This window comes from Gallus gallus, chromosome 1 (assembly GCF_016699485.2).
Source record: "Gallus gallus isolate bGalGal1 chromosome 1, bGalGal1.mat.broiler.GRCg7b, whole genome shotgun sequence".
Classification (NCBI taxonomy): Eukaryota; Metazoa; Chordata; class Aves; order Galliformes; family Phasianidae; genus Gallus; species Gallus gallus.
The window spans coordinates 174805829-174821541 of record NC_052532.1 but is presented as its reverse complement, the minus strand read 5'-3'; the positions used below and the strand labels follow the sequence as shown (position 1 = coordinate 174821541).

The following is a 15713-nucleotide window of genomic DNA, read 5'->3' as shown; positions in this document are numbered from 1 at the left end:
CTATTTCTTAGGAAACTTGTACTTAGAAGTGCTACAGTAAAACATTAGTGATGTAGCTACCATCATCTGTGGTTCGTTGGTTTTTTGTTGTTGTTGTTGATTTGTTTCCTTTTGTTTTGCTTAAAAGCAGACAAAGGAAAGGATTTGATGTGTTTGGTAACAAATTTTAGGTATGTATTGCAACAGTAGGTTGTGGAAGCAGACAATACTGGTAGTTTCAATTGAGGACAAGTCTGTAAACAGATGGAAAGAGAAACAGGCAGTTATGTATCTTCCAGCATTTCCTAATGCAGTACTTGTGGGTGCTGGTACAGTATGAGCAGCGCTGCGTAAGTGAAAATTGTGCACTCTTCCCATATTGTGTTTCCTATTGCTGCTGTTAAAGACAATAAGTTGGACTCGATGGACTTGATGCATCATTACCCGTGTTCTCTATCTTTTTTTAATGGAGACCCTACCTCTCCCTAAGAAAGATTTTTTCCTAATATGTATGTTGTCAAGCAGTTCTGTGAGTACAGTAATATGTATGTTGTCAAGCAGTTCTGGGGGTACAGTAAAATAAAAGGATTTGGGACAGTGTTTTCTTTCTTGACGGTTCTTAACTCCTGTGATTTTTCATTCATCTTTTTCTAACTGTTATGCAAGAAAAATCTGTCTTACAAATAAGAAGTCTTTGGAAAAGTCCTTAGCCTAGACTTGGAAGACAAGTATCAAAATACTGATGTTTTAGTCAGTGGGAAGACAAGTGTGTAATACAATTGAACTTTGTGTTCTCATGGTCAGCATGTTATGCTGCTTTCAGGACTGGCTGGTGCTCAGCAAGCTTCTTGCACAAATAAGATGGCGGAAAGTCTTGCCTGTCAGATGGGTGTACGTGTACTTTAATGGTGGGTACATTTGACCCCAAGTGATAGGCTACATAGCTGACCAACACTATTTTCAGCTTTTAGCATATCTGAATAACAAAAGCAAGTCTGCTCTTGAGGTGAGACACTGGCTATTTAGGTAAGCGTAGCAATTACTCATCTGTCATATGCTGAAACGTGACAGTCGGATTCTGGTAGTAACACTTCTCACTGAAAATTTTGCATGAATTGAATATACATCATGATTTCCAAGAACATATATAACATTTTGTTGGTGAGTATAGACAGAGTAGATAATTGAGAACATTTATTGAATAAGTATCATTGTTTCAATGAAGTAGATTACATTGGTATTGAAAATCAGTGGACCTAATTACAGTATAGGGTAAAGACAGCAGAGTGGAAAGACCATTGGGTAAGCAATGTGTTGATTGGGACTACTGTACTGACTTCACTTTCTTTGGGAACTCAAGGCAGCATTTAACTTGAGTGCTGGAATGGGTGTCCCTGTTCACTGCAGGGGAGTTGGACTAGATGGCCCTCAGAGCTTCCTTTCCAACTCTATGAATTCTATGATTCTGTGTTGCGTAGAGTCAATGCATACTCTCTAAAACACACATTGCTGATGGCAGGTTGTTAAAGCTCACTAATGCACCATTCCACTTAGCAATGAGATATAGCTGTATTAAGGCACAGGAAGTTTCAACCTTCCTGCTTCCTAATTTTGTTTTTTTTTTTCCTTTGTGAACTCAGCCTGTTTTTCCAATCACTGAGCATTTGAGGTCATCAAAGATATTTTCCAGATATAGAAAAGCCCTAGGGAAACAAAAGAAGAAGACAACAAAAGAAATAAAACCAGTGCATCAGAGACTGCTGGTTACTAATCTTCCAAAAGACTCTGTTCTTTGTCTTGCTTGATTGACTATTTCTCAACTTGAGAAACAATTCATGTGTACGATAAACAGTTTTAAATTACACATGCTTTCCATTGATACTTTAATACCGTATATATTTCCTCTTAGGAAGTATTTTAAAGTGCCTATAGAGAGGAAACTATTTTTGTGGGATTCAAGCAGTAATACAAAATTGGGTGTTAGATTACTCTTAGAAAGAATTCTGCTGTGGGATATCACAGCTGTTAAATGCACCGTAAGTGAAACAAAATGTAATTCAGCTGTTTGCATATCTGTAAGTGTACTGATACTACAGAAGTGATTGTTTAAAGCTGTCTAGTTGTTGCTTTTTATCTGTGGGGATATTGTTAATGTTCTGCATGTAGATTTAACACTTCGGTGCTCAGTAGTATCAATTAAATGTAATTTTAAGTTTTGCACTGGTTTTAATTTCTACGTGGGTAAATTAGTAGATTTAGTGCCAGTTGGTCAATAGATGCTATTCATGTGATTTTATTTTGAAGGTTTTTTAAAGTAGTTTATACAGTGGGTCAGAGTATGAGGGAATGTTACATGGGCAAAAATAATTGAAATCTAAACTTAGCTGTATGTCAGTGCTTATGACGTCTGCACAGTTTTACATTTTCAGAGTTTACCTTGGAGAATAAACTAATAAATGGAGTGAAAAAGTTATTGAGGAAAAGCAGGAAAACATTTAACTGACAACTTCGAGCTGTCATAGGTCTAACATGGCTAATATTATTGCGTGCTTAAGTTTCTTTGTTGCTGCAGATCTCATCCTCATGTCATGCTTTGTGTAAGTTAATCCTTTAAAGGACTGTTTTAGATTTGTGTGTGTGTGTGCTAAATGATGCCTTTTTACTATTTCATGAAATGATTGTGTAACTAAAGAAGGAGCTTCCTTTATAATAAATTCCCCCACACATACCTGGGTTTTCAGTACTCTGGGAGCAAAACTGAAAATAACTACCTTTGTCTTGAAATCTTTTTATTTTCTGGTTCACAGAATTAAAAGAAGTTATCTTTGTCATCCAGAGTCAAAGCAATTCCTTTCATTCCAAGAGAGCAGAAGACCTAAAAAGAGATATTTTAAAACAGACTGCAGATCTTGGAAAGGTATGTTTAGATTATACAGATGGTATTTTGTTATGTATGTTTCTCCTGCATTTTACTAAAAGAAAGAAAAGCTTTTATATTTCAGCCTTTTCTGACCTACTGTATTCCTTTTATTGTCTTCTATATGCTTGTATGAAAACTGTTTCACTGATTATTCACTGATTTAATACCATAATTTATCACTAAATAGTTTTAATTTGAACTATCTACCTTTTTGTAGAATAACTCTTTAGGTTTGAATTGCATTTGATATAGAAGTGATTAAAAAAAAAGTTGAAGTTTGGCCCTATTACTGTAAGAGTGTAATTTTTTGTCTTTGTTTTTAAGTAAAATTAATTGAAATATTATTGGTATTAAAATTAATAAGAATAATTTTAATTAAAATTAATTAGAATTGGTTTTTAATTTAAAGATCAGGTGCTTTCTTTATGAAATGAACAACATAATCACTCCTACAATACTTAGAATAATTTTTAGGTAAGTACATCATTCTACTACAGCAAATGAAGGTGCTGTGATGTAGATTCTGTTAGAATTTTATTGCACATCTGTAGCATTGTGGCAGTAGAGCAGCAACGTCACAGAATTGCAGGGGCTGGAAGGGACCTCAAGAGACCATCGAGTCCAACCCCTGTGCTAAAGGAGGTACCCCACTATAGGTTGCACAGGTGGGCATCCAGACAGGTCTTGAATATCTCCGTAGAAGGAGACTCCATAACCTCTCTGAGCAGCCTGTTCCAGTGCTCCGTCATCCTTACTGTAAAGAAGTTCTTCCCATGTTGGTACAGAACTTCCTGTGTTCAAGTTTTAGGCCATTGCTCCTTGTCCTAGCTCTACACACCAGTGAGAAGATCCCAGCCTCATCCATTTGCCTCCCACCTCCCTTTAGATATTTATAAACATTAATCAGATCGCCTCTCAGTTTTCTTTTCCCCTACATCTTTCATCTACAAGATTGGAAGCAAGTATGTTGATGTCAGTACATTTCCTGGTAGAAAAAAACACAGATACACTTATAAATTCTATGTTGGGCGACTGTTGTTCAGTTTGCTGCAGGAGACCTGTTTGTATTAGCATTTGAGGGAATTATTGTAGTGTCGTGACCATAAGGCAAATGAAACAAACCACCAAACCTTGATAACTACTGAATCAAGTAAATTCTTTTTGAATCACAAAAACCTTAGCAGACTTCTTACTAATTTTCTAATTGCTGGAACTCTAGGCGGCATGCTAGCAATTTCCAACCTTGTAATAAGCATGCTGGAATTTACTCCAGTTATTGTTGAAGAATGGCTTTTTAAAATTAAAAAAAAAAATCAATGGCTATCACCATCTTTGCCATGTGAAAAGATTGCAGTGATGATAATTATTGTTCTGTCAGACAAATATATTGTTGCAGAAATTTTTATTTTGATGATAAAATAGATGTAAAATAAGTCCTTATGCAATAAACTGCCTACAATGTGTTTTCAGATACAAATATTTATTGCATCTATTTTCCCAGACACTGAGTAGCTGGATGTAGCACGTGGGCACTTAGGAATCGGTGCTTTGGTTATTCATTTAAGTACACTTGGCTGGCAGCAAAGTTGTGTTTTGAGGACTGCAATATAATATAAAATAGGAAAATGAGTAACATTACTTTCTGCTTCACTGAAATTTTTTCTTCTCTGTGCCTTGCACCTCAGGTTATAGTCAGAAACACTTCACTTTAATTTGCAATTGTTACCTTCTTGTGATTGGCTAAATGCTTCCATCTTTCCTTTAATATAAGATCATCTGAAGGCAGATGCATACACATCATCTTTCTCTTGATTTATGAAAACTGAGTACTGCTGTGGCCTTTCCCTGAACCCTTTGAAATGGCATATAAATTCTGAAGCAAACTTGGTACTTTTTCAAAATGATAGTCAGGCATTTGAGCACAGAACAGAAGTAGAGATGAGGATGACTTTTAATGTTTAGATTCAAGAATCAGAATTTATGTTTCCAGTTCTCTTGCTGATTTACTGCGAAAACTGAGCGTGTCACCAGCAGCCCTGTTACTATAACTTGTATAAGTAGTACTAAATTATTTTAAAGATGCATTTTGTACTATGCTTTTACATCATACCTGATTTTAAAGTAGGAGGCAGCGTCAGTGCTTTTGAATTGGTTGGAGACCTGACTCCTTTAGTCACGCACTGCTTAGTTTTTATTTAGCTTACAGCTGTAGTGTATGGCAGCTGTTGCTGCCCTCACTGTGCTGATACCACAGGTGACATTTGGGGCAAAAGTGTCCTGTGCTTTATTTCAAGCCTCTGGATATCATAAAACATCATACTATGAGAGGAATAAGATAAGGAAATGAGCATGATGTGTTGCTTAATTGATTACATGGGATCTGTGCAAAATATTTTACTTACAGTGTATTAGCTTAGTATCTGATAGAGAATTAGGAAATCATGAGCTGTAAGAAGCACTCAAAACACTGTAAGTCATTTATTCTGCAGGCCTGCATGCTGGTAAAAGTAATGACGAACCCAGTAGGCATTCCAGAGTTTTATTTATTTATTTATTTATTTATTTATTTATTTAGATTAATTGGTGCTTAGGAAAAAGAAGTATATATTATTTACGTTTAACAAGAGTATTTTTATTTTCATTAAAGGAATTACCAACGGTGCTGCTTATTCATCAGATGGACAGGCATGAAGGTGCATGGACCATATTACCACTAATGAGAGAGTAAGTGTAATGAATGCTGGTTACTTTCAGATATTTTTTTAAAGAGGTTTTTTTTTTCCAAAACAACAGTTTTTAGATCGAAGTTGCTAACTTATCTTTTCACTTGCTTGCTCTTCTTTTTTTTTTCCAAAGCAATTTTCTGTTAAGCTTCATTAAATCAGAGGAGGATGTTCTAGACATAAGACCAGCTACAGAGGAAATAATAGAATGTAACTGAACAACAACCTGCCTCAAATAGTTATGGGTTTTAAAATTATCAGAAAAATAAACTAGTCAACAGAAAACCACTTTAAAATGTGTATTTTTTCCCATGTGCTCACAGTGTAAGGTCTGTGCAAAGTATTTCAGAAGCATTGACTTTTCAGTATATTTGACTGAATGAAGATGATAAATGATTTAAAAAAAAAAGGTAGTAAGTAATATCTGTATTGAGTTTGTATCTTTTGTTGCTCACTGTGTTCCTAAGAGGTAATACTCCTCTGTAGAGGAAAGATGTAGGTTTTAATGTCTTTTTAGAAGCTTGTTTTTGGAGGACAGAGAATTTCAAATATCTTTTCTTCTTAGCGTATGCAAATTGCTCTGAGGAAGACTTGCTGCATTTACGTGGTAGGATGTTGCAAACAGTCAGGAAGCAATGATTCTTGTTTCTGAAAGTTCTAAAGCTTCACGGTACTGAAAACTGAACAGTTAGGAAAATTCTTAATTTAAACTTTGCCTAAAAATTGCCTTTAAAACCAATGCCAATGGCTCTGCAGCCTCTTGAGGTTTAGTTTAGTTAACATTACCGTTCCTCTGATGTGCTTTATTGCATCAGATTGACAACAGGACAGGATTTTCATACCCTTCTCTCTTCTGCTTTCCATTGCTTTCTTTATGTGCAGAAATATGAAAATGGTATTATATAGTGGCTATCTTTAATATATATATAAACTGTGAGAAGGTGCAGAAGGAGAATTGAAGTAAATCGAAAAACTGGAAGGTGATGTTCCAACTATGTCATCTATTTTTTTTCCCCCTTCTTAGCTCTTCTTTCAGTGACCTAATGTCTTCTCTTTTGAATTATTTATGTCTCAGTGGCAAGGTTTAAAGATATAGCTCTTACAAGAGAGCAAAACCTAAAAGCAAAAATACAGATACTCTGTGTGATAAAGTAGAAGAAATTCTATCAGGAATTAAAAAAAAAAAAAATCTTAATTGGAGGATTTTTATCTTAAACAGCATTCAGGAATATCAACCTCTTTGTGTCTGTTTCTTATACCATTTTTGACAGAACAAAAACATACGAGAAATACGTTCATGTTTTGTGGCTAATAACAGTTTTTTTATGTAAAGAAGACGAAGAGGAGAGATTCAAGGGGTCAGTCCACTTTGCAAGAGTTGACAGTGCTAAGAATTCTTATGATGTATTCTTATCTGAAAACTGTTTCAGCAGAATGGCTTCACTCAGCCCATGGTTGTCAGCATTTTTGAGGCCTCTAAATAGTTATGAAAACTCTTTGTTTTTAGTTCTTTGTCACAGGTTAAGTTAGACAAAGTATTTACTTTCTGAAGATGTAAGCATAAGACCTCCACTAACATACAGAACCCTTACCCTGAAAGTGGATCAAGCGTCTCCAATGATTCCTTGTAATCTGAGTTCAAAATTAGTGTTGTATGAAGCCTACGTAAGTCCATAGTCATGAAAGTCATTATCTGTCCACAAACAACTACATAACAAGTCAGGCCTTTAGTGAAATCTTATGTCGTGTATTCAAAAGATGTTGTAATTCTTTGTGTGGGTATCATTCCAGTGATTTCTCCTTGCCATTGACCTACCTACTTTCATGTAAATCCAGATGTTTTTCCTAAAGTTCTAGCTGTGCATTAAAACCTTCAGTCTTTACAGGGCACTGAATGCTGTGCATATTTAAAAACATGATGGTATCAGATACCCATTCAAGTACTTGTTTGGCACGTTTTACAAGGAACCGCTTGGAAATGCTAAATTAAATGGGCTTTCCCAGCTGATGATAATTTATTTGTCGCCTGAATGACAGAGTTGCCCTAGATTTCAGTGGTGAGAAGACAATTATATGCTTTTGCAAACTGAAAGGATAAACGAATCGTGTTCTTCTAATTATTGTAGTTAAGCAAATTGAGTATCACAAACAGAAAGCAGTGAATAGCATTGCAAGACACAGAAGAAAGGTAGTTTTTGTTAAGTTGTAGAAGAATTCCATCAGGATAGCAGATAAATAAAAGATGAGAGTTTCCTGAAGGAGTAAGGAAATCAGCATCAAGATTAGTGTTAGCTTTGAGGAAGGTGGAAAATCTCTCCAATCCGTGTAGTATAACTGTATTGAGAGAGCTAATTAATTTTTAAGTTGGGGCCAGTTATGATCATATCAAGCAGTCATGACAAAATATGTCATTAGGCAGTTTCAGGTTTGTTGCAGTGTTAGATGCCCAATAGCAAGGCTCCTTGGGAGATAGTTGAGGTACAGAGGGGATGGTAATTGGAACTGCTGTGTACGTGCTTCTGAATTCATAGATAGCTATACTAGTAGTGCATATACGTTTTTTGAGTAGACATTCTTTATGTATGTCTGTTCCTTTCTTTCTAGAATAACTAGTGCTATATAAATAGGTAGCAGCAGAGGCAGTATCTTTATCCATTCACTGCAGTGTTCAGGTATGTAATTCTACATTAATAGTAAAAGCTTATGTTTGTGTGAATGAATAGTTAATTGCAAAGTACTTATATTTGAGGAATGGGGGTTGAATCTATCATTTTATTCATAAGCCAGTAAAGCATAGTAAATGATAATTTCTTTTGTTAGTTTCTCTGTTGCCTACGGTAGGAACTCCTCATGGATTTTCTTCTGTGAAGAAGATACAAGAATACAAGTTGTAAAGCTGCTAGAAATACTTAGAAGATTTGACACCTCTAAGGTGAAGTAAAAAATTAGATATTTAACTTTCTTTTGAATGCATTTGAGTAGATTTTTAGATGAAACAGAGGGGAGGAGTCATTTTACTTTTAAGTACAGAAGTACAGAGTTCCATGTTATGAAACAGTCTATATATATATGACAAGAATTACATTTTTAAACAGCACTTGTATGCTTATAGCCCCAGGCATTGGAAAATATATATCCAAACAGATGCTGAGGCTGAGAGTGAGCAAGGTATTTGACATGAAGAACCACAAGAACATGTATAGCTTTTGAAAAACTGCTAAAATTGAGCAGAAAAAGAAGAATGCCTTTGTATGTATCCCAGAAATGGTGTAGCAACAGTAAAAAGGTGGATATAATCTGTGTGATGTTCTCCTCCCCTTTTCCTGTCATCAGTTTTGATCATCATCAAGTAGAATGGCTGTTACTAGTCTGTCTCAGATATAATATGGTACTGTATTTAATTTGCATTCTCCTTCTGAGCTGTATTAGTGATAAGAGAGGAGAGAAAAGCATACATGCTTGAAAAGAAAGAACAACAAAAGACTTACAGAACAAATGAAAAATGCAGTCACCAAGGAGCAAAGTAAATTTGATAACCCAGCTAATAAGAAAGCTGCTAATATTTAGACTTCTCAGTATTCAGAAAAGAAAAAAATAGCTTAATGTCCTTTTGCCTGGAATAGAAGAAGCCAAAACCTCTGAGAAATATGTTTTGCTTCCTTGTTGTTACCTTGACTGAGTATTGAACTTTGCTTCAGGTCTCAGTGTAGAATATTTGCTTCCATTTCAGGCATATTTCCTTATCGTATTTTCATACAGTTCTTTCCTAAAATAGTAACAATAATAATTTAGATATCTTTTTCTTTCTAAACACACTGTTTTCAGAACGGCATATTGAGTATTTTCAGTCTTTTAGAATATCCATTTATTCCTGTTTCATAAAACACCTAACTGATGTTTTCTGTACAGAAACATAAAATGCGTTCTAAATGCTGTTCACGTGCCAGTTTTAATACCTCCTATGCAGTCTGTGCAGGTCCTCTTACAACAGCAAATTGTGCTTTAGCCTCTTTTAAACAGAAAATAAAATGTTTTGCTTTTGTACAGAGCGATGGTCGTTTTAGTGTGACAGTCCATAACTGATTCCTTTCATAAAATAGTATCCATTGTTTACATAATTTAAGATGAGCTAGACTAGAATGAGCTCATTCATAATTCATTCTTCCATGTCAGCAGTCTGCATAATAAAAAGCTGGTATACATTAATCACAATAAAAGGTCCGAAAGGGACATGTGAATAGCTGATGAATCTGCAGCTTTTCAGTCTCAGTGTGTAGAGGTTAGTAACAGAACTATTGAGAGTGATATGAATGTAATGTGAGTGAAAATAGATGTGTTGAAGCACCATAGGAGAGTGTGGAGGAATGGCAAGAGTACCTGTATCGGTAACCAAGGACCTTACTGACTGCAATAAAACTAACAAGCGTTGAGGAATATCTGATATACATAAAGACCACAAGGCCAGCACTCAGATGATGAGCTGTGTTTGAACACAAGGAAACACTTCTTAATAGGAGGATGATGAAGCACAAGTCGCGCAGGGAATCTGTGGATCCTCCTCCATGAGGATCTTCAAAAGCTGCCTGGCCTGGGCCTGGGCAGGCCTGGGCATCCTGCTCTGGGTGTCCCTGTCTGAGCAGAAGGCTTCCTTCCAACCTCAACCACTCTGTGATACTAAGGTTCCACAGCCAATTGATTCAATCCGTGCTTCCATAATGAGAAACAACAGCAAGGTTAAACCAAATTGTATTTGCCTTTCCTTTCATCATAACAGAATGAGAAACTGCAGCCCCAAAGATATGCAGAATGATGGCCTGATGGGCAGCAATGACTTAATAGCTGTTCATAGTAAAATGTGTAAAAGATGTCTAAACAAGCAGTTTGTGTTGGAGCATCTTATCAACTCAGAAGGCATAGCAGGGATGTAACAGCTAAAATCGCCTGTCCTCTGTCTTAGGCACAGATCTTGGACAGATGAATGTGGCACTCTTGTCTTGGTATTTCTAAGTGTGTGGATAAAGAACAAATAGGTAGAATCATGTTGATTTGCAGCTAGTTATCTGGATGGTAATTATCCGTACTGCAACAAATCCTTTTTTCTTTTTTAATTATTTTTTTTTGCCTGTATGCAATTTGATTACTCTCATCTGTTATGTAAGTTACTTTATAAGTTCCTTAGTGTATAGTTGATTTCATCTTGTAAGGGCAGCCTGCACAAATCAGCATGTTCTGCATATCAGTTTAGTAAGGGAGCGATGCTGTGAGCAAACAAGCTGAGCATTAAATTGCTGTGTTTTTTTTGAGCCTTACCTTAATATTGCTAGAAACAATAGTCTGTGAAAACCTGAGGAGGGTATATGTGTGCATTAAATATGCTGTATTTTATAGAGAGAGGAAAATAAAGTTTCTTTTGAAATTAATAGATTGTTATGATGTAAAAATTAGCATATTGAATTAGTGTAAAGATAAAGGATTTCATGCTGTAGCACAGCAGAATGATGGTCTTACAGATGGTACTGCCATGAAAATATTAATGTTTAGTACTTATTTCTGAAATCAAAAAGAGTGCCTGTGTTTTGAATGTTTCAAAATCTTCCAGACTCTGGAAGGTTTCAGAATTCTTTTGCATAAAAGCTTCTAAAGATTTATTTTTTTCTAGGCAGTCACCTGTATGCATAAAAATTAATGTTTGCCTGTTCTCTTTCATCTCCCAACATTTTGTTTTTTAAATCATTCCACTGAACACTACTGAATCCTTCCACTGAAGGAAAGAGAAAGCAGGATCTGTTAGGATTGAAGATATAAATGAAAGGAAGAGTAAATAAGTACCAGGTAGCATCTCCTATGAAACTGGTTTTTAAAAATAGGTGGAAAAAGTCTTTTTCATCTTTTGGATAGTGTCAGTTGAACTTTGGCTGTTTCCTCAACTGATTCCTGAACAGCACTCAGCCTGAGGAAGCACACGAGGATTATGGGAGCAAACAAGTTTTCAGCATTTGTTGCCTTAAGAAATAACTAGTCAAGTACAAGCTACATTCAGTTTAGTTTTATTGAGAGTAGCTGAACAAAGTAGAGAAGGGAAATGTGCAGAATTTGGGGGAAATTACTCGATGCCTCACACACACATGCACACATATGCCACCCATGTTACACTTGTCATCAGTCCCTTGGAGAGCCGGGATTCTCATCAAAGATGGACTCCATTGTCTTCAATTCATAGCTGCTTTTATGGGTCCCAGCCACAGGCTAGGCACACCACAGGGTCCTTGCAGAGATAGAGTTCTTGAAGCAGGCAGCATTCCATAGTTTTGGCTCGGTGTATGTGGCAAGACTGGTATCCCCAGCAACTCCTGTCTCTTTATTGCCTTCTAGACAGCCAGGTGGTTGCCAGAATGTCCTGTAGGGCAGACATGCCTACATAGTCCTGCCAGTTGATTTTGGCTGGAGGAGTTTGCTGATGTATGCAGGCTTCACTTGTCCTGTTTGCCAACTCAGTCCACCTTGGTCAAATCTCACTCGTTCTTCCTCATTGACTCTGGGGAATTATAAAATTTAGCACAGTCTGAATAGCAGGCATTTGTTTGGATGTAGGAGGGTGGCTGCTGCTAAGGATCCCTTAGTTGTTAGGCATTTTTGGCAAGGGTGAATGTTTGGACTGTAGCTTTGCTTGAATATTTTGCCTTTAGCCTCAATTTTGTGTAAGCTGTTTATTCTCCCTATGTTAAGCATGTGAACTGTGCTAATGACAGTTAGATATTTTTTGTTGTTACTCACAGCTGCCTATGTAAAGAATGGGAAATAGCAAATACGGTGGGGAGTATGGAGAAAGAATCTTCTGTGAAAAGATTTGCACACTTGAACTATGTAATATAATATAACCATTAGGGTGATGGAGAATTATATTTCATCAGTTGTACACATAGGCATGAAAAGCAATTTTTAATACATATATTTGCATTTATTACAGTCCTTATTTTGCAAAAATACAGAGCTATATTTGTTCTCTATCCATTCCAAACAAATACTAGGAGAACTGATATTAATGTTAAAGAGTATTTAAGTTTCTTGACTATTTTCTGATACAGCAGAATCAGTGGTAAATTCTTAAATACATATTAAAAACTCTAATAAAAATAATACTTGGTGGGTTTTTTTTACTGTTGTTTTTTGTTGTTGTTTTGTTTTGTTTTTTACTTTACAAATGCATACTAGAGAACACCTTAACTGTTTTGAAGATCAAGGTATTTAAATGTCTTTGCTTATGAGGTTCCCTAGTAGAGAAGTGTCTAGACAGATGGAAATTCAAACTGAATTTATAGAAAGTTTCTGAAAGCAATGTAGTGCTTTTAGCTGTCCTGTCTAATCAGTAGTCAGTTTGTGTGGTCAAAGACTGGAACAGATGGCCCAGAAGGCAGCTTGGTCTGACTGACCCAGCTTGAGCAGGGTGGCTGGACATGGTGACCTCTAGAGGTCTCTTTCAACCTCAACCGTTCCGTCGTTCTGATTTGAACAGATGGAATCCAGAGTTTGAAAACAGTGTGCTTCTGAACTTGTAGAACTGCCTGTAGTTTCATTTCTTATCAAGTACAATTTTTGTCTGTGTTATTGTGAACAATATACACCCCCTGTTTTGTTTTCAGATTTGCTTTATTCAGTATGAGTGCAGTCATCATCTTCGCAAAAAGGATGCTGTAGATGAACAAAATTGTTTCCTATGTTTGTTTACAGGAGTGGTTTTTAGGTAAAGCATTATATGATGAAGAATCTACAATAATTCACCACTATGCCTTTGCTGAAAATCCTACAGTCTTTAAATTTCCAGACTTTGCTGCTGGTTGGGCACTTAGTATTCCGCTTGTTAACAAGTAAGAATTGAATTTTTAATTGCTTCTGAATTGTTTATTTATAGCAATGAAGTTTAGAATTCATAGTTTTTCTAGATGCTATTATTATTTTAATGAGTTATGATTTCAAACATAATACTTTCCTAATACTTTTAAATAAAAGATGTATGTATGCCTGCAGTGCACAGGAAGGTAAATATGCAAAGTTACATTCAGATTTTAATTTTGAGCTGTCTGTGATACTGACTGCAGTTTAGGGCACACAGCTTGGGATGTACTCAGTCAGTACAGGCTGTCCATTTAGCCATTTATTTGACTTCATGTGTTGGTTTTATTGCCTGCACTCACTTCTTGCTGCTACCACCTATATTATTATCATCTACGTCAATATGTGCAAGTCTACTGTCGTTTGAGGATCTAAGATACGTAGCAAGGCATCCAACTAGACATGGTGATGTTCGGCTTGCTCTGCCTATGTCTGCATAGTTTTATGCCCCTGCTCTAAACTTAGTCTGGAAGCACTCCTTTGACCAAATTCCATTTCCTCCTTTTTTCTATACATTCATGCATAGTTTTTATAAATACTCAAGAATTTGTAAATAGACACATGTACAGAAGTAGATTTCTGCATCATTGTTGCACCTGTGCATGTAATTTCTTTTGCTTACTTCTGCCTATCTGAAAGAAAATGTAATGTCAGTTAGTTTTCAGTGCCATCTCTCTAATTTTAAAAATTACAGAGAGCAGTTTTATTCTTGGATCTTGAAGAAACTTCATTGCCCTCTAGACATGTTTCTCTCGTTCTATAGGGAGAACGTAGATGTTTATTTCCAATTAGATGCTTTGTTTTTAAATGAGATTTTAAAGCTTCCATAGATTTCAGTAGTTGAACGCAGTGTGCTTTAGCAAGGATTGATTTTTTTCATTAATTGAAGGCGCCTAAATATTGTGATTTGGAGCATACAAAAAGAGAATGTTGTCTGCAGTTTGAGATGATGATCAGTATGGAGCATCAAACATAATGCTGCTTTAAATCCATCAAAAACATTGTGCCAGACAGTTCTCATCTTCTGCAGATAAAACCTTTCTTCTTAGGCAGGAAAAATGTGTCAAAATGTATGTGCTGAGAACTGATATTAACATCATCACCGTGTGTGCAAAAAAAAAAAAAAGAAAAGAAATGATAGGAAAAAGAAATACAAGTTGTTTTTTGAGGCAATATATGCGGAATAAATCTTTTCTTGTAAATAGGTGGTCAGAACTACTGGCCACGGTTTGCTGCATACAGGAATGATTGGTTATTTTTTTAATGTGCTTTCTGAAGAGAGTAAATGTGTTCATCTTTAATTATACAGGCTTGCAACTAAGTTGAAAAGCGAACCGCTCAAGTCAGACTTTACAATAGATTTAAAACATGAGGTAAGCAGTGCGCTGTACTTCCAATGTAAGTAAAAAAGAAAAAGCTATGAAATCTGTATATTTGAATATTGATTTATAATGTATAATAAGAGATTGCTAAAAATTTTGAATGCAATAGCATGTTTAATTTCTTTCCCTTGCTTTAAGAGTATAATAACATAAAACATAATTTTAAAGTATTAAGCATAGAAGAATTCATGAAACTGCATTTATAGCATGTATGGTTGTATACAGTGAGGTATCTTCAAAGATTTGTTCTGTAGAGAGGCACAGTGGCTTCTAATTTGTAAAACGCCAGCAGAAATAATATCTCAGATGCTGGCAAACCTCATTTACTTTCTGAATCAGATTCTAACAACGAGGTGTGATGAACTTGGGATGAAGTAGCTTGAGGAGTAGAAATTGTGTCAACAGTTGCAATGTGACGGTTTAGAAATTTCTTTGCCTTCGGCTGCCAATGGTTTTAAAAGGTAACTACTGGGGAATAGATGAGTTGGCTGAAGGGAGCATGATAGGAAGGAAAAGGGATCTGAAAAAAGATCAATTCTACCTTCTCTGTTGCTTTTTTATGTTTTCTGCCTTCAAAGTGTTAGTGCAGCCCAGGGTTTAGTATTTGTCACCAGACTGAACTCCTGAACCGTAGAGCAAGAGTATCATAGAATCATAGGATCACCAAGGTTGGAAAAGACCCATAGGATCACCCAGTCCAACCATCCACCCATCACCAATAGTTCTCATTAAACCATGTCCCTCAACACAACGTCCAAACATTCCTTGAACACCTCCAGGGTCAGTACTCCACCACGTCCCTGGGCAGCCCATTCCAGT

General features: G+C 36.0%; 1 protein-coding gene across 6 annotated transcripts in view; it reads left to right on the top strand.

Annotated features, from left to right (window-relative positions):
- B3GLCT (beta 3-glucosyltransferase) overlaps positions 1 to 15713 on the top strand; it is a 59646-nt gene that overhangs the window by 25593 nt on the left and 18340 nt on the right. For 5 of the 6 annotated variants that reach the window (XM_046909884.1, XM_046909879.1, XM_040653165.2 and 2 more), the window contains exons 4-8: positions 2787 to 2896; positions 5547 to 5623; positions 8443 to 8554; positions 13351 to 13487; positions 14822 to 14885. In XM_046909884.1, the coding sequence (XP_046765840.1) occupies positions 5577 to 5623; positions 8443 to 8554; positions 13351 to 13487; positions 14822 to 14885 (360 nt within the window). In that variant the 5' untranslated portion in view covers positions 2787 to 2896; positions 5547 to 5576. The remainder of the gene's footprint in view (positions 1 to 2786; positions 2897 to 5546; positions 5624 to 8442; positions 8555 to 13350; positions 13488 to 14821; positions 14886 to 15713) is intronic. The other variant, XM_046909882.1, reaches the window with a different exon arrangement.